Raw genomic sequence first — 24230 nt, forward strand, 5'->3', positions numbered from 1 at the left:
TTAAAAACAACAAAAACCAGAACGAAAAAGAAACATATTAAAGAATAAAAATAAAATAAACAATTAGATATGATTGCCAATGAGACTACTATATATCCAACAAACAAAAAAGTTAAAATAATCCTTGGACAAATACAGGTCACCACAAGATTTCAACAACGAGTAATATCAGATTGTATATTGTGATATAAAAAGTCCCGGATGATTGTTTATATACAATCAAAACGAGTCTGATCCAACGACAAGCGGTATAGAAAATTGAAGAAAAAGACCTCAAACAATTAAAAAAATAATAGCAGGTGTACAGTAAAATTGAAGCTTTTCTTATAGTGCTAGGTTGTCAACTGTACAGTAGGATTTTGATTAGATAAAATAAATATCCCAGTGGACTTCTCACCATCCACACACGACCGACAACCTAGGCTACTTACACATCGACATCACCATACTATACGTCTATTTTAGTATACATAGGTTGTCATTAGGGTATAGAAAATAAATGTTGCTGCGCTATTTCACCTCAGTATAATCTTTAAAAGTAATTGCTTGGTGATTGGTCCGTATTTCATCATGTTTAAGATAACATTTGACACATAGAATCACATATAAAACTTCACTCTGGACAAACAGACAGTTGAAGCAAACGTACAACATGGGAACATCGGCACTCATCGGATTACTTCTTTGTTTAGTCTACAATGTATCAGGAAAGGCGGTGGTTGTTCATAAAAGTAAGACTCTTTTTATTTTTTTTAATTTTTCAGATGGAAATACAAGTCGAACTAAAAATTAAAGATGAGAAAAAGTAAACAATTAACAATTAAGTCGACATATTGAAAGAACCAAAATGAAATTGAATCATTCATCAAAGTAGCAACGAGTTAAACACTTCGGATGTTTTACTATTTATGTTTTTAAATAAATGCTTAATATCCAAAATTTTCGGCTGGACTTTCTTTTTACAATAAACGTCTGAAATCAGTAAAATGGAGCAATACTACACTGAATTCTGATTTTTCGTAAATGATAAGCTTGATTCCATTAAAATATGTGTATGGATACCATAAACCAGAGCTTTTTTCATAACAAATAATCATATCTTTCTTTTTGTATGTTGTTTAAATTTCTTGATGCATTTTTTGTCAAATATTTACTGCCAACAAAAACCAACAACAGTAACTATGCTTTCAGACAATCATGCTTTATTTCAATTATAAAACAGTTATTTTGTTCTAGATTAGCAATTCAAACTACGACTAAACACCGAATAGAAAGTACATATCGTATGTCCCATGAAAAACAAAAATCAAGATTTATAATATACGTGAATAGAGTTTTTCTAAAATCTTAATATAAAGAAAAATTAATAAATTGGATGATATATATCTCTTGGTGTCAGCAATACATTATCTTTAATCCCCAAATACAAAAACTCAAAATTGATTATCGAAATTTTATTTCGATCCGTTTTGGATTTCCATGAACGGAACCGTTATGGTAATATTTGTAGTTCTACAATGGTTGACCGTTTAACCACTTGAACGATTAAACGGAATACTACATTTTGACCGCCCGATATATGATAAGACTATACTGCAAACACGCTATCTTTAACTTTTATGTTGGTTTCATTTGCACTTTTATCATGACAAAAAGAAAAAGCAAGCAGTGTAAAAAAAATTCTAGCGTGATGGTATTTTCGTTTAATAAACGAAAATTATCAAATAATGGAGTTTCGAGAAGAAAATATGAGTGCAACACAATTCTTTTTGGTGCCTATTCAAAAATAAAATTCTACAAGCTAAAATGCGTATATAGATGTAAAAATGTTGCGAAAAGTGAAAGATCATGTTATTTATTTAAAAAGCGTTTTTTGTTTTTAATTTTACATAACGTTTGACCTCGTTAAGGGACACATTTCATATTTAGAGAGATAAGTAGACACGTTCTAGGGTTAAAAGCCAGTAAGGTTTCAGCAAAAGTTCTCTAGGTACATTTCCAATATATAAGAAAATGATTAAAGTTAGCTGTATTATGTTAAACATAAATATATGCCACTTTTTACTATATATGTACAAAGTCTGTGTTGCATCAATGAGACAGCTAGTGGATTGCATGGAGGTTTTTTGTTTACTGAAAGAGTAGTATAGAAAGTGAAAGTTGTATCAAGGAGTTTTCTAATCTTTACATCGACACAATTAGTCACATAGAAATAAGCCAAGGATTTTGCTAAGAATGCATTATATTTCATGATCGGCTTTGAATTGGAAATTGGACCAATAATGACAAATTTAAAAGACAACTCGCATCACTTTAAAAGACAAGTTAATAAACAGCTGCGCCATGAGCGCATGATACGCCCGACGTCTTGTGTGGAAGTTTTATGCAATAATCATAAATAGTTTCTGAGGAAGTTTTAAGCAATAATCATTTATTGTTTTTGAGACACGGCGGGACATGTGAAAAAAAAAGTTACAGATCTTTAGATTAATATAACAAAGAAGTGTGTAAAGTTTTAAGCAATAATCATAAATCGTTTTTGAGATACGGCACGACATGTAAAAAACCCCTCCCCCTTTTTTACAAAATACTCAATAACTCAAAAATGAAATTTTGAATCATCACCAAAAAGTATACAGATCTTTATATTAATATAACAAAGAAGTGTGTAAAGTTTTAAGCAATAATCATAAATCGTTTTTGAAATACGGCGCGACATGTAAAAAAACCTCCCCCTTTTTTACAAAATACTCAAAAACTCAAAAATGAAATTCTGAATCATCACCAAAAAGTATACAGATCTTTATATTAATATAACAAAGAAGTGTGTAAAGTTTTAAGCAATAATCATAAATCGTTTTTGAAATACGGCGCGACATGTAAAAAAAACCTCCCCCTTTTTTACAAAATACTCAAAAACTCAAAAATGAAATATTGAATCATCACCAAAAAGTATACAGATATTAAGATTAATATATCTAAGAAGTGTGTAAAGTTTTAAGCAATAATCAAGAAACGTTTTTGAGATACGGTGCGACATGTGAAAAAAAAACACACCCCTGTTTTAGTTACAAAGTGCCGTAACTCAAAAAGTTTAAATCTTATTTTCACCAAAAAGTATACAGATCATTTGACCATCATAAGAAACAACTATATTAAGTTTCATGAAATTTGGATAAGTCGTTCTCAAGTTACGGTGCGACATGTTTACGCCGGACAGACGGACAGACGGACGGACGGACGGACACCGGACATTTGTATACCATAATACTTCCCGTCAAAATTTTGACGGGCGTATAAAAATAGATCAGGTAAAAAGACAATTTGGACCCTTGTGAAGACAAAACGGACCCCTTATGTAGACAATTTGGACCAGTTATGAAGGCTACATAGTAAAGTCTGAAAGAAGGTCGGAACCGAGATACCTTCATGTATGAATGGAGTTAAAAATCTTTAACGTTTATTTACACGCATTTAGGACTTGACGAAATTAACAATAAAAAACATCTTAGTGAAATAATTTCGATGTAACCATTGGGAAAAATACAATGACCGATACACATATTACCAATTCGTCCCGTTGTGTCATGATATGCTCAAATAAGGTTATCACAGAGAAAAATATTACCTCTTTTACTTAAGTGGAAACACAAGAGAGATTTGTTCTTTCTAGACGATTAACTTTTGTTTATGAGAGTTTTAACTCTAAAAGTCTAAGGTCGCCCCACATTCCAGTGTAACGTTTTGAAATAATAGTAGTGTAGTTTAGGACATTTTATACACCCTTAAAACTTAAGGCCATAAGGACAAATATGGGGGCCGCCGGGAATTCCCCCAACACTTAATATGGAAAATATTATCCGATTTAGAACGTATGACGTAATTCGATCAATGAAAAATCTGTAGAATTATATAGCCAAATAAGAATGAGAACTCCCCTCTACACAAATCCGTTTAAGGACATATCGTTTGTTTAATCGGATTATTTATGCAGCATGTACACGCACAAAAAATTTCAGTCAAGAATGATGCAATTCTATTTGATTTTATTACATATGCATGTGACTACTGTATTCCAAAAAGAAATATCAAAATTGCTCATCTTAAAAGATGATTAACATGTTCAAAGACATCTGTTTTTTGTAAAAGAAAACCTAATTGCTTTTATAATACACCCATGATACAGGGGACTTTTCCTGCCAAGTCATGTTTGAAAAAAAAAATCAACAATGAAATACAATAACCTCAAGACATCACTATAAACAAAATTAACGTTATGATATCCCTAATGGCATTTCAAAACAACGGATGCATAAGGGTCACCATGAGACGGCGTTAAACCAATCACTACGTAACGAATTTACCCAAGGTGCGATAAGATTGGATAAAATGTACAAATGCCAACGGTAAACTAAATGATAGAACTAGCTGCTGCATGTAAAAGATGTTTATGTACAAAACTAAACGTAACTGTATATTTCACATAACTATGATTGTTGTTTTTTATTACAGGATCTAGCACATGTTATGGAGATCTTGGATGTTTCAGTACCAGTTCGCCATTTTTCAGTCTACAGAGACCGATCAACTTTCTTCCCCAGAGTCCAGCTAAGATAAACGCCAGATTCCTGTTATATACTCGTCAAAATCATGATAATGTACATTTCATTAACATGAATGATTACACGGATATAACAAATTCCGAATTTTCCGGTGGACGACCAACAAAAATTGTCTCCCATGGTTTCCTTGAGAATGGTTTCGTAAAGTGGATGAAAGTATGTAAATACCATGTAATGTAATGTAATGTATTTGTGACTAATCATAAGCATATAAAGGTACAGTCATATACAAATGAAATTATGCAAAAGAAAATAAATGTTTTAATAACTGATTATTTTCTACTATTGTTGAAGCATACATGGTGTATGTTGTATATATCAAGTGTTATCATCCAGGCTTGTTTAACGGTATTTTTATTTAAATAAATAGACGAGATTACTTAACAAATGAATAGATATAAGAAGATGTGGTATGAGTGTCAATGAGACAACTCTTCATCCAAATAACAATTTATAAAAGTAAACCATTATAGGTCAAAGTACGGCCTTCAACACGGAGCCTTGGCTCACACCGAACAACAAGCTATAAAGGGCCCCAAAATTACTAGTTTAAAATCATTCAAACGGGAAAACCAACGGTCTAAGCTATATATAAAAACTAGAGGCTCTAAAGAGCCTGTGTCGCTCACCTTGGTCTATGTGAATATTAAAGGAAGCAGATGGATTCATGACAAAATTGTGTTTTGGTGATTGTGATGTGTTTGTACATCTTACTTTACTGAACATTCTTGCTGCTTAAAATTATTTCTATCTATAATGAACTTGGCCCATTAGTTTCAGTGGAAAATGTTAGTAAAAATTTAAAAATTTTATGAAAATTGTTAAAAATTGACTATAAAGAACAATAACTTCTAAGGGGGTCAATTGACCATTTCGGTCATGTTGACTTATTTGTAAATCTTACTTTGCTGAACATTATTGTTGTTTACAGTTTATCTCTATCAATAATAATATTCAAGATAATGACAAAAAACAGCAAAATTTCCTTAAAACTAACAATTCAGGGTCAGCAACCCAACAACGGGTTGTCCGATTCATCTAAAAATTTCAGAGCAGATAAATGTTGGCCTGATAAACAATTTTACCCCATGTCAGATTTGCTCTAAATGCTTTTGGTTTTGAGTTATAAGCCAAAAACTGCATTTTACCCCTATGTTCTATTTTTAGCCATGGCGGCCATCTTGGTTTGGATGGCCGGGTCACCGGACACATTTTTCAAACTACTAACCCAAAAGATGATTGTGGCCAAGTTTGGATTAATTTGGCCCAGTAGTTTCAGAGGAGAAGATTTTTGTAAAAGATTACTAAGATTTACGAAAAATTGTTAAAAATTGACTATAAAGGGCAATAACTCCTAAAGGGGTCAACTGACCATTTCAGTCATGTTGACTTATTTGTAGATCTTACTTTGGTGAACATTATTGCTGTTTATTGTTTATCTCTATCTATAATAATATTCAAGATAATAACCAAAAAGAGCAAAATTTCCTTAAAATTACTAATTCAGGGCCAGCAACCCAACAACGGGTTGTCCGATTCATCTGAAAATTTCAGGGCAGATAGATCTTGAACTGATAAACAATTTTACCCCAGTCAGATTTGCTTTAAATGCTTTGAGTTTTGAGTTATAAGCCAAAAACTGCATTTTACCCCTATGTTCTATTTTTAACCATGGCGGCCATCTTGGTTTGATGGCCGAGTCACCGGACACATTTTTCAAACTACTAACCCACAAGATGATTGTGGCCAAGTTTGGATTAATTTGGCCCAGTAGTTTCAGAGGAGAAGATTTTTGTAAAATATTACTAAGATTTACGAAAAATGGTTAAAAATTGACTATAAAGGGCAATAACTCCTAAAGGGGTCAACTGACCATTTCAGTCATGTGACTTATTTGTAAATCTTACTTTGCTGAACATTATTGCTGTTTACTGTTTATCTCTATCTATAATAATATTCAAGATAATAACCAAATTACTGTTTATCTCTATCTATAATAATATTCAAGATAATAACCAAAAACAGCAAAATTTCCTTAAAATTACTAATTCAGGGGCAGCAACCCAACAACGGGTTATCCGGATTCATCTGAAAATTTCAGGGCAGATAGATCTTAACCTGTTTAACAATTCTAACCCATGTCAGATTTGCTCTAAATGCTTTGGTTTTTGAGTTATAAGCCAAAAACTGCATTTTACCCCTATGTTCTATTTTTAGCCATGGCGGCTATCTTGGATGGTTGGCCGGGTCACCCGACACATTTTTTAAACAAGATACCCCAATGATGATTGTGGCCAAGTTTGGTTTAATTTGGCCCAGTACTTTCAGAGTAGAAGATTTTTGTAAAAGTTAACGACGACGACGACGGACGACGACGAAAAGTACCAGTCGAGAGAATGTTTGTAATTAAGGCGAGGGAAATTAATTCTCAAGACTGGTATTTTTCTCAAACACCCCTCAAGAACATGCTATATCTGTTTAATTACACCGAATGTTAACGTTCAAAAACGCATTGATGATCGTGACATTACAAGCGTCCAGTCGGATAGAGTATTTTTTTCGCAAATACCACGGCAGAGAGGGTAACAAAGGCATATCCTTTTTGCATATACCCAAGCGACGTTAAAAATTAACGATATTCATTTGATAACAGTAAATTGGTGAAAAATACAATGGCTATCAACCAATCAAAACCCAGGATTCTTACATAAGCTGTAATTACATAATATATACAGGTTAATGAAAAATAACTTTGTCGTTTTAGGTATACTACTTCTGTGTATATAAAATCTTCCAATAAGGAATACCAAGAAAGTTCTGTAATATAAATAAACCTAAATTAACACTTGATACATATCGGGTGAATATCAACAATAAAACTATACAATTAGAGCTAGATAAAATTCCTGTACAGATTTAAGGAGAATAATTTTGATGTTCATAGTACGAAGAAGTGAACATTAGTAAATATTCAAAATAATCAAAGCTGGTATATAGACAAGATTTATATTAATATAAATTAACAAAAAAACATTATAGATAGTTTCAATAGGTCAAATTAACTACTTTACGATTTTGACTAGTAATAGGTATTGTTCTTGAAAATGGGATCACCAGTTTCTATGAGTGACTTATCGGAAACTAATGTTGTACAGTATAACAAGTAAGAATTATAATTTCATGTTTTATCACTGAACAGGACATGAAGGATGCTTTCCTGACAGAGGGAGACTACAACGTTATATTGGTAGACTGGGGAGGAGGATCAAAGCTTCCATACACACAAGCCACAGCTAATACCAGAGTTGTAGGAGCGCTCATAGCCAAACTCATCAAACTTTTACAAGTAAATACATAACGCACATTTTTAGTTACCACTTAAAAGGGTAACAATGTTATGTGTCTGGTTTGAAAGTTATTCCGACAAAACAATATTTAGAAGTAACATATGCTGTCTTCATCAGTAGACACATATTTATCTAGTGTGTCAAGCTCTATATTACCCTGTAACATTTGTTAATAAAATAAGATATGAAAGATAACATCTATCTTATACGATTCAAAATTAAGGTGTAACACAAATTACAAGAAAAAGACAAATAGGGACGATTTTTCTGGATTAGGATATCATTATAGAACAAGGTTAAAATACCGTTATGTATCTGCCCTCTAAAATCTGTCGATCTCTAAATTCGAACAAAATATATTAATATGTATGTACACTGTAAATGAAGAAAATTGAGGCTAATTTGTATTATACACACGTAAACATACTGTCTTTAATCCAAATATTAAGGAATCAACTGCTATCAAAATATTGTCTTCCCGTACTCTTATTCGCCGACAGCTATTTCAATATTCATTAATCTTCATGTGACACATAACGTAAGAAATTCGACAATCGCACAGCGAATAATTACATTGTATGTATGTTTCATTATGATACGTTATTTTGATTGGTTAACAGCAATTCCGCGTCCTTCTGATATTGACATTCATTACACAATGAAATTTAACATTCATGTTGACACGAGGTTCATCAATAAAGTGCAAAGGTAAATTAAAGAAAAAATTGATAGAAATCGTGTTTTATGATCCTGGCTAAAAATGGAAGTATAAGTATTGAATGCTTCTCTTAGTAATTTCATAGGGTTGTAAAAGCGTTGACCGCGCGCACTTTTTGTTAGAATGAAGCATTTAATTCTTAAATGATAATACCGAGACGAAAGAAAAAGGAAAGAAACGTGGAAGGAAACAGTATTATCAAAATCTTTAAAAAAAAAATATACTATAATACACGAAACAATTTAACCAAATTAAATGTTATGATAAAACTAACGATTAGAACGCACGGAAAAAATAAAAGAACTAAATCATAGAAACTCTTAATATACATGTGAATATGTTTTTATGGTTTGATAAGGTCACAATCGATAATTTTCGGCAACAGAACCCGAAAGTTGATTTATATCATATGACATTTCCACACTCAAATGACTGGACAGTCTTTATAATTAAAAAAAAAAAATCACTGGAGATTAAAAAAAAATCAACAATATTGAAATTGAAGGGTTTTATCGTTCTTTCTTTTGAAAAATAATTATGACTATTTTTACGATTAGGAACGTGGAGATGCCAAGCCACAAGATTTTCACATTATTGGGCATAGTCTTGGTGCACACATTGCAGGATATGCTGGTGAAAGAACACCGAATCTAGGACGTATCACTGGTATGTTCTAAAGAAAACCACCAAAGACGGCATCCGTAGCTTATTTCTATTTATTTATTGTTTCTAACTACTTATAAAATTGTTTTAGTTGTAAAAGGTATTATTGAAATGGGACCGTTGGAGAACAAATAGCATACAAATAAGTCATTTTCAAAGCAAATCAGACGTTTAAACATTAACTCAAAATATGAATATAAAACAGACCGACTTACATAGTTTTGACTTAAACCGATTTAATTTTAGTTTCAACAATACATGCACTAAGTCTATATCAGTACTAGAAGAGACATTGAACCTGGACCTTGTGAGAACTTGTTGATAAAAGTGAAACAAATTTACGTTGGCCAAACGAAACAAACACCTGAACATATTATCTTAAAATTTTACGTTTGACATTAAAACAAAATGCGCATTTCCTTTTTGTTATCTATATTCAGAAATAAAGCCAACAGTAGTATACCGCTGTTCGAAACTCATACATCGATTAAGAGAAAACAAATCCGGGTTTCAAGCTAAAACCGAGGGAAACACATCAATTATAAGAGAAAAAGAACATAAAAGATGATGTTTTGTATATGCAAATGATACAGCAACCCAACGAAACGAATAACAAAAACCAAATTTAGGTACACAAATATTCTCTGCTATTTTTGTTATTTTACACACTGTTCAGTAGAAAAAGCTATGAATTTAACAGAAATGAGGCGCATTATTAATTATAACTTAATTTTTCACTAGTCGCTTCGATTAATTAAATGTTCTTTGATGTGATTAGGACTGGATCCAGCTGGACCTTACTTTGCGGGAACAGACAAACTCGTCAGATTAGATCCAACTGATGCCACATTTGTTGATGCCATTCATTCTGACGGATCACCTTTAATCACATTAGGTATGCTTATTCGCGTTTTAATGTACTTTTGGATAGATCTACTCTCACGCAACACGTTGAATTAGTAAAAAGTAAAATCACAAAAAGTCCGAACGCCGAGAAAAATTCAAAACGTAAAATCCCTATTCAAATGACAAAATCATAAGCTTAAACACATCAAACGAATGGATAACAACTGACATATTATTGACTTGGTACAGGCATTTTAGTATGTAGAAAATGGTGGGTTTAACCTGGTTTTATAGCTAGCTAAACCTTTCACTTATATGACAGTCGCGTACAATTTCATCATCTTGTTACGATGTGTGAATTTATCTAATGTATTGATTGATGTTTATTGCTCAGTATGTTACAGATTAGACCTAACAACTGAAAATACGTGCTGGATCAGCTCCTCATTATTGGGTAGTTGCATGATGTTAGTTGAATGTATGGTTCAACGACATACTTATCTATATTGACAGAAAACTGATTCAACACTGTACAATTCAACAAGTTGTAAATGGTCCGCGTACCAATAAGTATTTGAAAACTGATATCTATTCTTTTGATGTGTTGATCTTTTGATTTTGCAATTTGCTTGCTTATTCTGTATTTTCAAGCCGATAAGGGCCATTCAAAAAAATAAATTATGTCGTTAAAACGACATCGCTATGTCGTAATTTTGACATAACATGTCGTTATAAACGACATCGCTGTGTCGTAATTTCGACATCACATGTCGTAATAACGACATCACTATGTCGTTATAACAACATCGCTATATATATAAAATATATTATGTACTGTAGCCAACATCTACATCTACATCGACGATTCGCTATGTCGTCACTCGAAAAGGGTACTTCGACCCATCACTCAAGTATAGTTTAACTTTTGACGTCTCCCAACATGACAATAAACTTTCTATATTTACAACCAATAGTTCCAAAATTGTGCTAATAATTTATATACAGGTGCAGGTTAAAACATTCTCTACTAGTATCTATTGTTTGTGTTGCTAGCCACTACAGAGGAGCTTGGTGAGTTTGGTCTATAATTCATCACTGCTCTCAATCTCTAACAGTTCATTTGGTAGTTTATTCCAGTCTCTGATGGTCCTAGGGAAAAAGCTGTATTTGTAGATATCTTTGTTTGGCCTGATTTGTACATATCTTTTAGTGTTCGGTTGATGGAGTCTCGAAGTTCTTGGTTTTATAATGTGCGTTGGAATAGGTATAGAAACTCTTTCATAGATGGCTTTATGAAAGAGCGTTATACGTGCTATTTTTCTTCTAGTGGTGTTAGTTTTAATTCTTCTAGAAGAGTTGTTACTGTACAGGCTCTCTTGAGTAGTTGCTTTTGATAAAACGTGTTGCACGGCGATGGACCCTCTCAATCTGGTATATATGTTTTTGTAATTGAGGGTCCTATGCGCTGCAAGCGTATTCAAGGTGAGGTCAGACAAGGGCAAGATATGCTTGTTTCTTGACTTCCTCTGGACAGGATCCAATTTTTCTTCGTACGAAGCCTAGTGCTTTGGTTCCTTTGGTGACAAATTTGTTAACTTGTTTGTCCCATGACATTGTGTTGGTGAGTTCAGCTCCTATGTATGGGTTTGATGCGACTGATTCCAGGATATGTCCGTTGATGTTGTATTTGAAGTTGATGGCTTTTCTTTTTTTGGTTATTGTAAGGACATAGCATTTTGAAGGATTGAATATCATTTGCCAAATGTTTGTCCATTTTACCATTTTGTCAAGATCTTCTTGCAGTCGTCCGTTGATGGGATTGCTGGGTAAAGTAGGCTATCATCTGCAAACAGGCGAATGTTTGATGTAATGTCGTTCCCGATGTCGTTTATGTATAGGAGAAACGGCAATGGTCCTAAAACTGTTCCCTGTGGTACGCCATATGTTACGTTAGCAGTACTTGATCTTTCTCCTTCCAGTGTGAATTGTTGTTCTCTTTGTGTCAACCATGCTTTTAACCAGGCAAGTATGTTTCCATCAATACCATTTGATGCAAGTTTCTTCAACAATCGCTGGTGTGGTACTGTGTCAAATGCTTTACTAAAGTCTAATATAAGCATATCTACCTGGTGGTTATTGTCCAGATTTCTAGTTATGTCCTCTGCTGTTATGACTAGTTGTGACTCACAAGATCTTTTGCTTCTGAAGCCATGCTGGAAGTCCACAAGTATATTATACTTGTCAAGATGGTTCATTATGTGTTTGAATATAATATGTTCCATTATTTTACATGGAACTGATGTCAAGGATACTGGGCGATAGTTGACTGGTTGACTCTTATCCCCTTTCTTGAAAAGTGCGATGACATTTGCAATTAGCCAGTCTTGTGGTACACTTTGATCTTTTAGTGTTTTGGTGAAGATTAACTGTAAATATGGTGATATTGACTCTGCACACTCTTTCAATATTCTACATGATATATTGTCTGGACAATTTGCCTTGCTTGGGTTCACTCCCTTTAGTAGTTTGATTAACCCTTCTGTACTGATGTGTAGATTTGGTATTTTTGATGTTTCATTTTCAGTTATCTTAGGGAAGCTATCAAAGTCTTCAATCGTGAATACTGATTGAAATTGTGCATTAAGTGCTTCTGCCTTTCCTTTGCTGTTGTCTATTGTTTCTCCATTGACTTTGAGTGTTGATACTCCCACTGTTTCTCTCTTTTTAGATTTGATATATTTCCTGTACTTTTTCCCTATTCTGTATTGGTCTTGTGTGTTTGCTGAAGCTTCTGATGTTGATGGGCGTACTTCTAACATATCAAATATATACTTCTTATGCGAGATATCAAGTTCCGTCTTTACTGCTTTTACTTATTGCTTGAATTTATCCCAGTGCTCTTTAGTTTGGTATTTCTTTGCAACTTTATATAGTCATTCTTTTTTACGTATCATCTTCTTGATGTGTTGATTCACCCAAGGTAGGTTAAATCTCGATGTCAGATTTTTAGATGGTATATGTAGGTCCATTGCTTGAAAAGATGAGTTTTAAATAGAGTTCAGTATTCTTCGATGTTCATCTCTGTTATCTTCTCCTTGAAATTTTCAAATTTGCTGTTAAATATTCTTTATCATTTTCCATATTTCCCTTCTTGTATTGGTAGATTTTTTCTTGACTTGTTCTTAATTACCTTTTGTCTTGCATTGACTGTTGTTATTATCATTTGATGGTTACTCATTCCATCAGTAATGCTCATTTTCTGCACTAGATTTTCATTAGTTGTGAGAACAAGATCTAGAATGTTCTTTTCCCTGGTTGGTTCTGTTACACATTGTTGCAAGCAGTGTTCCTCAACAATTTCTAATGCTAGTTTATTTATTTCGTTTGAATAGTTGTGGCTTGGTTTGATGGTGTATCCGCTATTTGAGTCTTCTTCATCCCAATCAATGTCCGGTAAGTTGAAGTCTCCAGTAAGTCCGCCATTTAATTTATCGTGGATTCTTTTTCTAGAATCAACGCTTCCTAAATCCGTCGCTGAAATGGACTCAACAAATTATACTTTAATTGTTTTGTTAGTGTGTCTAATTTCTTGAAGTTTGAAAATGGCCAATTTACTGATTTCTGTTCACTAATGGAATTATTTTAAAAACTTACCTTTAATTTTTGTAATTTCTATATGCCTTCACTGGGAATCGATCCCGTCCATGAATTTTGTAACGTGTTACTATCATCAACATATCGACGAAACCTCTCGGCTACCAGTAGGTTACGATTTAATTGTCTAATTTATATATATAAATGAATATATGATATACATCGGTACAACGGACACACAGGGATTGTACCTTTATATATACAATAATAGGCAATCGTATAGTATGAGATGGTAGCCGCGAGGTTTCATGGTTAAGCTCATAGAGTTAGAACTTGTCGGTTTAGGTTCGAAATCTTGTATTCTTTTTGTTGTCCCTACTCTCTAGTTTTTCTGTTTTTGTTTCTTGTTTTGTAAGTTATTGTGGATATATTGTTTAATGCAAGCGAGTTTGATCGTTTATTATCAGATTATTGTTGACTATTCCATATGTTTGAAACGAAAATGTTTACATTGTAGGTGGACATTTTTGTTTTATAAATTAATATAGCATGATTTCATCTGTTTATTCGCAAATTCCTATGCTAGAATAAAGCTTTTGTTAAAAATGTCGGACACATGCTTTATATTTATACTATAATATATATATGTTCTTTGTCAAATTTTTGTTCCCGTCTTTGACACATTCCCCATTTTCATTCTCAATTTTATTAGAAATGATATCGAATATGTCTCATTTTGTCAAAACCAATAATATTCAGACGCCTGATAAATGAAAATCTTTAAAAGCAGACGTGTTGTGATATACATGTTATATTTGTATTGTTTTAACCATTTAGTTGTGATATATAATTTATTGTAATGCATCGTTTGTCACGATAACCTGGTTATTTAAACTCACTTAATTACCTTTTAATTAAGAATAGGCTCTAATTTTGAAAAGACATTAACACAATAGTTTAAGTTATAGATACAATGGATAAGCGTTGATTCATGAAAAACAAACCATTCGCCCTCCGGGCTCAGGTTTTTTTTCCCTCAAGAATCAATCCATTGTATCTATATCACGTATTATGTTAGGCAGAGTATTATTATGTGTCAATCTACTAATTGAAGTATTCAAGTTCTGTAATAAAATTAACGGTACCAATTTTCTTGCACCAGATGCGCATTTCGACAAAACATGTCTCTTCAGTGATGCTCGTTGCCAAAATATTTGGAATCTAAAGCTTATATAAAAGATGAAGAGCTATAATTCAAAAGGTCCAAAAAGTATAGCCAAATCAGTGAAAAGTATAGCCAAATCCGTGAAAGGAATCAGAGCTTTGCATGAGGGAGATACATTCCTTAATTTAAAATAATTTCTAATATTTTGTAACAGCAAATTTTAATAACACAAAAAATCCGTATTTTCATTCCAGTACCGAAGTACTGGCTACTGGGCTGGTGATACCCTCGGGGACTACTAGTCCACCAGCAGAGGCATCGACCCAGTGGTAGTAATAAAATTAACGGTACCAATTTTCTTGCACCAAATGCGCATTTCGACAATACATGTCTCTTCAGTGATGCTCGTGGCCAAAATATTTGAAATCCAAAGCTTATATAAAAGATGAAGAGCTATAATCCAAAAGGTCCAAAACGTATAGCCAAATCCGTGAAAGGAACCAGAGCTTTGCATGAAGGAGATACATTCCTTAATTTAAAATAATTTCTAATATTTTGTAACAGCAAATTTTAAGAACACAAAAAATCCGTATTTTCATGCCAGTACCGAAGTACTGGCTACTGGGCTGGTGATACCCTCGGGGACTAATAGTCCACCAGCAGAGGCATCGACCCAGTGGTAGTACACATGGGTCCGGGATTTTAATGAATGTCATTTGATAATATAAGTGTAAGTAGCAAAAATGTTTTCAGCATTTTTGGCAGTTTGTTCTTATTAATTGGAATTTTTAGTCTTTGTGCTTGAAGGTAAAGGCTTGGGATGATGTCTTTCCATGACATAGCTTTAATATAGAACGTAGTTTTAAACTCATCTGTTGACAGTTTTTCATGATGTTTTTGTCTTGGTATGCACAAGATGACAGATGCAAATGTGACAAGAGTTTTGCACATATGGATTTCATGTTTATTGACTCCGTTGAAGTATTTAAAAATTATGTTGTACTCACGTTAGTCCAGCGAGGCGTCTCCACTAGACAAGTTGGTTCTGATCCTGATTTGTTCGCTCGCTGTTTGATGTTTACCTTTTGACAAACCGGAAGTTTGTCTCCGAATTCTCGTTGAACTCACATTTATCAAAGATGAGTATTTATTTATGTTGGTCATTTAAATCTTGATCTTGATTTCCTATTTAATACATAGTGTCATATTTATTTTGTTGGTTGAAATAAATAGTGAAGTTGTATCTAACGATGATCACGGGATGTAAACTATGATCTGTCAAATGTTTTCGATCGAAAAATTCCTGTCCTGGTGCGTTTTTATTGCATCAAGGTTTCAATACAGGAAGCTTACGTACTGGATCAGTGATGACGTGTATCAAATTTTGGATGTATCAATTAAGGATTGCCAAATAATCTGAAAAAGTTTAACTCAAAATTTTGCAGCGAAAAAAGAATGCTGCCATGTTGGATGGCCGAGAGCTAAATGACACAGAAATTTACAACTATAGATCATCATAATGCCTTCAATAAAGAGACAAAATCCCGCATAGTCAGCTATAAAATGGGATGTGATGTCGAAATAACGACATAGCGATGTCGCTATAACGACATATGATGTCGAAATTAAGACATAGTGATGCTATGTCGTAATTACGACATGATATTTTTTAATGGCCCTTATCGGCTTCCGTAGAGTTCGGTATTTTTGTTATTTTATTTTTAGCTCTCATAATTAGAAGAGAAACTACTTGTATTTATATGTATTAATGAATTAGTCATTATTACTAGTTGCCACAAATCTGAAGACATGTTTTTATGTTATTTTCTAAAGGTTTTGGAATGATGCAAGCAGTGGGACATGCTGATTATTATCCAAACGGTGGAAATAACCAACCAGGATGTGACAAGGACCCGATCAGTAGTGTCCTCGTGGAAGGAAGTCTGTACGATGGTTAGTTATGTTCGACATAATGTCTTATCAGTGAAGTTTATAACATTCTTGTTATAAAAGGTAAACTTTATAGTCCTTGACCGAAATGTAAAGATATAAGGACATAGATAACTTGTTTTGATGAATGCTTGTAAGTGGATAAGATTTTCTGAATATGAGAAATTTCACAAAATATAATTTTTTCTGGCCAATCCGCTTACATGTAGTCAAATAATTCATTATAGGCAGCACTCATCTAACACCAAGCTTTTGCCCGGGTTTTTTGTCTTTTTTCTTTTGAGTTTTAAGGGTGGTGATTAGTTGAGTAGTTTAAGAATTTAATGTTAAATTTCAGGTGGAAAGCAGTTCGTTGCCTGTAATCATTTGAGGTCATACAGCTACTTTACTGAATCAATCAATTCTCGTTGTCCTTTCACTGGTTACCGATGTAAAGATTTCGACTCCTTTCAGGTAACAGATATGTGTATAATGTATAGTTGTCTTTTCTTTCACTGACGTAATTAGGCTGTTAATTTTTTGACTGTCATACAAGTGAGAGGTTTAGCTAGCTATAAAACTAGGTTTAATCCACCATTTTCTACACAAGAAAACACCTGTACCAAGTCAGAAATTTGATAGTTGTTATCCATTCGTTTGATGTGTTTGAGCTTTTAAATTTGCCATTTAATTAGGGACTTTCCATTTTGAATATTCCTCAGAGTTCAGTATTTTTGTGATTTTACTTCTTACAATGTTTCAACATTTTCGGGTATGTTATCAACGCAAATCCACCAAAACATCCAGAATCCTCACACATGCCATTTGTTTGAGAGAGGGAGAATTATTTTAAAATTAACAATAACATATTAAAAACTGACAATTTATTGTCAAAATGTATCTGTGATTTGATTGTTTTTAAATCATACAAGTGCAACAGTTCTAGAAACAGAACGGATAATCAGCATTATGTCTAATAATACTTTCTACAGAACTAACATCAAACCGGTATGCCTGTAATACTAATTCCTGAACTTCCATAATTATTTATACTGATTTACGGCATATCCATCAATACATTTGTTATACAAGTTACTTAACAAACAATCACCAATTTACGGATCGATTTGGGTCTTCAAGTGCCTACCACTTACCATACACATTCGTTTTTCAGAATTTTCGTAAAAATATCACAAAAAAGAATGATTTGCAGCTAATGTTAATTTTTTGTATAATTATTTGATTTCCTAAAAGTATGATGATGATTTAGTCAAACCTGCATCAATAACTCTCAGTAGCATGTAACTCTGATATTAAAGAAATGTGAGTGTAGAAAGATCGAATATCTTTTAATCAAACATTGAAAATATTAATAAATGGAAAACAAGAAGGACCTACAGCTGTTATTCATTGACACTTAAAGGAAATATTTGTCATTTTCTGTATGTATACTTGTTTATAAACCATGTTATATTTGTAAATAAAACAAATTGTTTTGAAGAAAGGACTATGCACAGATTGCAGCAATAATAATTGTGGTCAAATGGGTCTACATGCTGATCTACATAAGCCACGAGCTGGTACCGTAAATACTAAATTCTTTCTGGACACATCAGCTAACAGACCATTCTGTAGTAAGTTGTATGAATTAATACAAGGTTCTATCTGGACACATCGGCTAACAGGCCATTCTGAAGTAATTTGTCAGAATATTATAATCCTGGTACCTTTCATAACTATTTTCACCACTAGGTCGATGCCACTGCTGATGGACGTTTCGTCCACGAGGGTATCACCAGCCCAGTAGTCACACTTCGGCGGAGACATGAATATCAATAATGTGGTCATTTTTATAAATTTCCTGTTTTCAAAAGTGAATTTTTCGACACTATCTAGACACATCGGTTAATTGACTATTCTGTATAAATTTGTCAGAATTAACACAAATTTTGATAGTTTAAACATATTTTATTGTCCAAAAACATTGACAAGAGGATTAGACACAAGTTTTGCAACTTAGAACGTCTTCTCTATTACATACAAATAACAAATAACCGAACAAAAATGAAATACATAATAATAACATCATAAACAGTATTAATATGAAGACATGAAATTAACAAGAATTTAAACACATGTCTCATCGATTCCTAAAAGTCGAGTTGACCGTAATTTTTTTATGACAGAACTACCTAATAGGTTGTTTTTATCTTGGAATAAATATTCACTCTAAAGGTAAGTTATTATTGTATTTCAAACAATTAAATTAAATTGTTGTTGTCAACTTATAGGATTTTATAATAAAATCAAATTGGTGATCCATGTCTTAGGAAAAAATGAACAATTTCATTCGAAGTCAACAAAAAGTAATTACATTATTATTGGTATATATTTAACCATAATGTCTATAAACTATGAAAAGCGATTGGTCTCTTTAATATAATTCTGCACTTTTATAAAAATTAGCGTGGTTATGTTCATATTAAACAAAGCATTGCCGTACAAATTTTGATGATCTAGATAAATCGGCTAACGGGTCTTTCTGTAGTAAGAATTATAATTGACTCTTAGTACTATCTAGACACACCGGCTAACAGACCACTCGGTTGTTAGTTGTCAGAATTAACACTTAGTAAATAAAATCATCATAAATACCAGGATTACAATATTGTGAAAAGTTAAATAACAAACATGTCAAAAGACTGTTTGTACTAAATCTATTTGTATTCACTTTTGACACCAAAATATATGCTTTTTAAATTATGTCTAATAATTCTAGTAGCACTGGCAATATCGATATCAAATAATCGTTGTTAATGTAAAAATTATCTAAACATTGACAAAGTTAAACGACTAAAATTACAAACACGCTAACTAAAGATGCCTAAAATTCTGTAATTGTCTATAGCAACAATTCCATATTAGCACGACGTTTTAATCTATAGAAGAAGCCTATCTGACAGAATACCTTTTTTGTTTCATATAAAAAAGAAAATGAAGATCAGAATGCAAAGTACTACAGTAATCAAATTAACATTAACACACCGTTTTATATTCCCATGATTCTCTCTCTTTTTACATTGATGAAACTAGTTATATACAAAGTGTTCATTTAGGATACCACTACAAAATACAAGTAACCATTGGCAGTACTTCTAAACTATGGAGAGGTAAACTTTATGCTTCTATGCACGGAACAAATGGAGAGCTCCCAGATACACTTCTGACCAGCAGGTAAGTCCGTAAAGGTAGCTCTATATTATTGTGCACTTCTTGTTCACTTTTGCTTAATTCTAACAGTAACGTGTTTCTACACCTTATGTTCTAAAGAAAACATATTTCAAGTTTTGTTATAAAAAACGTTTAAGTTGAAGAAGGTACAACAATCTTTAATTTTAATAAATTATAAACTTATAAACTTACTTCAAGTAAAGACATACTACGCCATGTTTGAAGACTCCAATCGGTAACTAAAACCACCAGTCGTTGGAAGTCAGGAAACAGACCCAAACAAACGAAAATAAAACAATGAATAAAACACAATAAATTAATTGGACATACGAATTATGCAAATGGTACATGATATGTTGTGGTGATGTATAAGTTCCCGTCCACATATATTCTTTGTTTTTGTTAGATGTATTTCTATTTGTATGCATCTGGTGAATTTTTCTAACCGATTTTTATAGTTTGTTCTCGAGTTTACTATTACACCACTGTTCACGGTTTGTGACGGGTTTGCACCTTCAAACAAGTTTCACCCCGCCACACCAATGTATGTGCCTGTAATTCAGTTGTTATCGTTTGTTGCTGTGTAGCCTTTCCTTAATTTCTACTGAGATTAGGCCGTGTGTTTTCTACTAAGATTAGGCCGTGTGTTTTCTACTAAGATTAGGCCGTGTGTTTTCTACTAAGATTAGGCCGTGTGTTTTCTACTAAGATGAGGCCGTATGTTTTCTACTAAGATTAGGCCGTGTGTTTTTTACCAAGATTAGGCCGTGTGTTTTCTACTAAAATTAGGCCGTATGTTTTCACTAAGATTAGGCCGTATGTTTTCTACTAAGATTAGGCCGTGTGTTTTTTACCAAGATTAGGCCGTGTGTTTTCTACTAAGATTAGGCCGTATGTTTTCTACTAAGATTAGGCCGTATGTTTTCTACTAAGATTAGGCCGTGTGTTTTCTACTAAGATTAGGCCGTATGTTTTCTACTAAGATTAGGCCGTGTGTTTTTTACCAAGATTAGGCCCTGTGTTTTCTACAAAGATTAGGCCGTATGTTTTATACTAAGATTAGGCCGTATGTTTTCTACTAAGATTAGGCCGTATGTTTTCTACTAAGATTAGGCCGTGTGTTTTCTACTAAGATTAGGCCGTATGTTTTTTACTAAGATTATGCCGTGTGTTTTCTACTAAGATTAGGCCCGTATGTTTTCTACTAAGATTAGGCCGTGTGTTTTCTACTAAGATTAGGACGTGTGTTTTCTACTAAGATTAGGCCGTATGTTTTCTACTAAGAATAAGCCGTGTGTTTTCTACTAAGATGAGGCCGTGTGTTTTCTACTAAGATTAGGCCGTGTGTTTTCTACTAAGATTAGGCCGTGTGTTTTCTACTAAGATTAGGCCTGTATGTTTTCTACTAAGATTAGGCCGTGTGTTTTCTACTAAGATTAGGCCGTGTGTTTTCTCTTTTGAATTGGTTTACATTCTGTCATTTCGGGGCCTTTTATAGCTGACTATGCGGAATGAGCTTTGATAAATCATTTTACTTTTGCAGCACTCAGTATTTTGCAGCAGGAGAGAGTTATACGTTCATGACAACCGCACCACATGACGTTGGAGATGTAGATGATGTAGTTGTTCACTGGCACCATGAATCATCCTTATTAAATCCTTTCCAATGGAACCCTTTCGGACTTCGTAGTCCAACGCTGTTAATATCTAAAGTTCATATAGCCCATGCATCAAAACAGTAAGTTTATTTAAATATTAACTAGTCAAATACTAGAACAAGTACAAACAGATAAATGACTTCCAGTTCCCAATCATTTCAGTACCAATTAGTCCAGATGTTTTATGACCACACACTGTCGCTTCTTTAATCGATAGTCTATATATGATTAGAACCAAAAAGTGTGAAGCTTCATTTTTGTTTACATTTTTAGTCGGATTGTTTGTTAATTTCTGAAGATATATTACTTTCAGTTTAGAACTGAATTCATTTTGTCAAATTTTCTTCTCGACCTAGACTAGAATATTGTATAATTATTTTTTTTTAAATTTTAATTTGGGTGTTAAAGCGTTAACAAAAGCACGTTCAATTTAAACGCGGAAGTATACGACGAACGCTTGCACCTAACAAAACTATAAACTTTTAAAGAAAGCTTTCAACTCTCGTAAAACTTTAATTCTAAAAGGAAACTACGATTCAAATGAAATTTTCTTTGATTTTGTAAATATTTGTACGCATGGTTTAAACGATGTTATGGAGAGAACGTTTTTAATTTATGGAAGTTTCATTTAATTTAAGATATCATACCAACTTATTGTTGTCGTGATAAGATCCTTTTTTTTAAATATTTGTTATATGTAATTATAAACTGATAATGTTCTACAAAAATCATACACTCATTGTTATACATATTCTGAGAGCCGGTAACTGTTATACACTCTCATCTATTTAACAGGTCCACTTTTTGTACACAAGGAAAGGAAGGATCTCTTGCATCTGATACGACTGCACGGTTATATAGGAAATGTTGACGACATGCTTATAGTTAATTGTATAGATAAATAAACTTACATACATCATGCCTTGTCTTGAGATTTCTTTTTGTTCTATTTGTTACAAAAATATGTATTTCCATACTAGACAAAAAAAACCATCAAAGATACAGTTATCTAAATTGTAACGCAATTTGCGTATATAGTTTAAACATATGTGGCGGTCGAATCAAAATAGTCGAAGGACCAAATAAAAAAATGCTGAAATCAATGGAAACTTAAAAAAGTGGTGACATATATGTAACCATAAGATAAAGGGACACGGAACTTCGTCAATTTTTCGATGTCATTGTCCCGCAAACCTATGTCAACTATTTTCATAACTTATTTTAGAATTGCCTGTTAGAATTGATAAATAATATGACATTGAATATGAATAGTTTATTCAACAACAATATTGTTAATGTATTATTATAATATTTAGTTGTTATTAATTCCAATGTCATGAGTTTATGAATTTTGCATTTTCTAAACAAATCATTTAACATAAATGGAGAATGTGTCTATGGGTCACAGATTCCCCCGCTTGTAAATATGAATGAGTCAACTTCCACATATGGATGCAGGATTCCAGTAGGTAAGATTGTTTTGTGATCATAAGCACGTCAGGAATATGGCAGTTGTTATCAAATAGCACGTTTCTATGCATGTTGGTGTTTGTTTTTGTTGCATTTCGGTGTATCTATTGTTCCCTCTGTTTTAGTTTGTAACCCGGATTTGTTTTAGTTTAATGACTATTGAACAGGGGTATACGACTGTTGCCTTTCGTAAAACCAATGTGATTGGTCCTACTATAGATATTTATCGACTCTCTTGTAACTTAAAAATGCATGGTCATTATCATGACTCTCTTGTATCTTAAAAATGCATAATTATTATCGTGGACTCCCTGGTAACTTTATAATGCATGTTCAATATCATGAACTCCTTGTTACTTAATAATACATGGTGAATATCATGGATTCCCGGGTATAATTGTAGAAGCATAGTTATACTGGTAAAATATCTGGTAATAACTTATTTTAATTTTCATTCATTCACTGTTAGTCAGGGAAGCATAGAATAATGTCAGAGTCGGGCTACCTTTTGTTGGATTCTGCGTGACTCCCCTCGATGCCTCTTTATTCCAAGTTTATTATATTGTAGGTTCCTTTGTGTTACATTATTTAACTTGAGAAATGAAGTTTTAAAATGAAAAGCATTAGAACCATGTAATATGAGTAAAATATAAGCTTCAAATGATTGCACATGGCAGGTTTGTTAATGACACATCTGCAAAACAAAGTCAAATTGTTTATGTCGTTTATTTTATATCTCTTCCTGTGTGACGTTTACATTCTGACGTCATACACGCGAACTACACTAGAGCTTATGTGAGCCTTACCATTCAGTCACAGGACTTCAAATATTTCAATCCTTTATGGGTTGATTTAAAATATATATAAGTAAGCAATGAATGTAATATGAATGTGTTGGTTTCATTTGAAAGATGCTTTTTTGTGCCTGTTTGTTAAATATTTGTTTGTTTTCGTTCTAATTGAGATTGTGACACGGTGATGACTGCT

At 32.9% G+C, this 24230-nt stretch overlaps 1 protein-coding gene across 1 annotated transcript; it reads left to right on the top strand.

Annotated features, from left to right (window-relative positions):
- The first annotated feature begins 575 nt into the window (after nucleotides 1-575).
- Nucleotides 576-22692, top strand: LOC143064346 (pancreatic triacylglycerol lipase-like). Its single transcript, XM_076237112.1, has 11 exons — nucleotides 576-731; nucleotides 4513-4778; nucleotides 7822-7968; nucleotides 9245-9353; nucleotides 10129-10245; nucleotides 16789-16908; nucleotides 17243-17358; nucleotides 18386-18518; nucleotides 20001-20118; nucleotides 21659-21853; nucleotides 22569-22692. The coding sequence occupies exons 1-11, from the start codon at nucleotides 653-655 to the stop codon at nucleotides 22642-22644; spliced, it is 1476 nt and encodes a 491-aa protein (XP_076093227.1). The 5' UTR covers nucleotides 576-652; the 3' UTR covers nucleotides 22645-22692.
- The last annotated feature ends 1538 nt before the right edge of the window (nucleotides 22693-24230 follow it).

Source organism: Mytilus galloprovincialis, chromosome 1 (assembly GCF_965363235.1).
Source record: "Mytilus galloprovincialis chromosome 1, xbMytGall1.hap1.1, whole genome shotgun sequence".
In the NCBI taxonomy this organism is placed as follows: Eukaryota; Metazoa; Mollusca; class Bivalvia; order Mytilida; family Mytilidae; genus Mytilus; species Mytilus galloprovincialis.

What these genes read in the sequence shown, in the direction of transcription:
- LOC143064346 (XM_076237112.1), top strand. Translation starts at nt 653, where the DNA reads ATGGGAACATCGGCACTCATCGGATTACTTCTTTGTTTAGTCTACAAT. An exon ending in GGCGGTGGTTGTTCATAAAA is followed by an intron (nt 732 to 4,512) that starts GTAAGACTCTTT and finishes TTTTTATTACAG; the next exon opens with GATCTAGCACATGTTATGGA. An exon ending in ATAGCCCATGCATCAAAACA is followed by an intron (nt 21,854 to 22,568) that starts GTAAGTTTATTT and finishes TCTATTTAACAG; the next exon opens with GTCCACTTTTTGTACACAAG.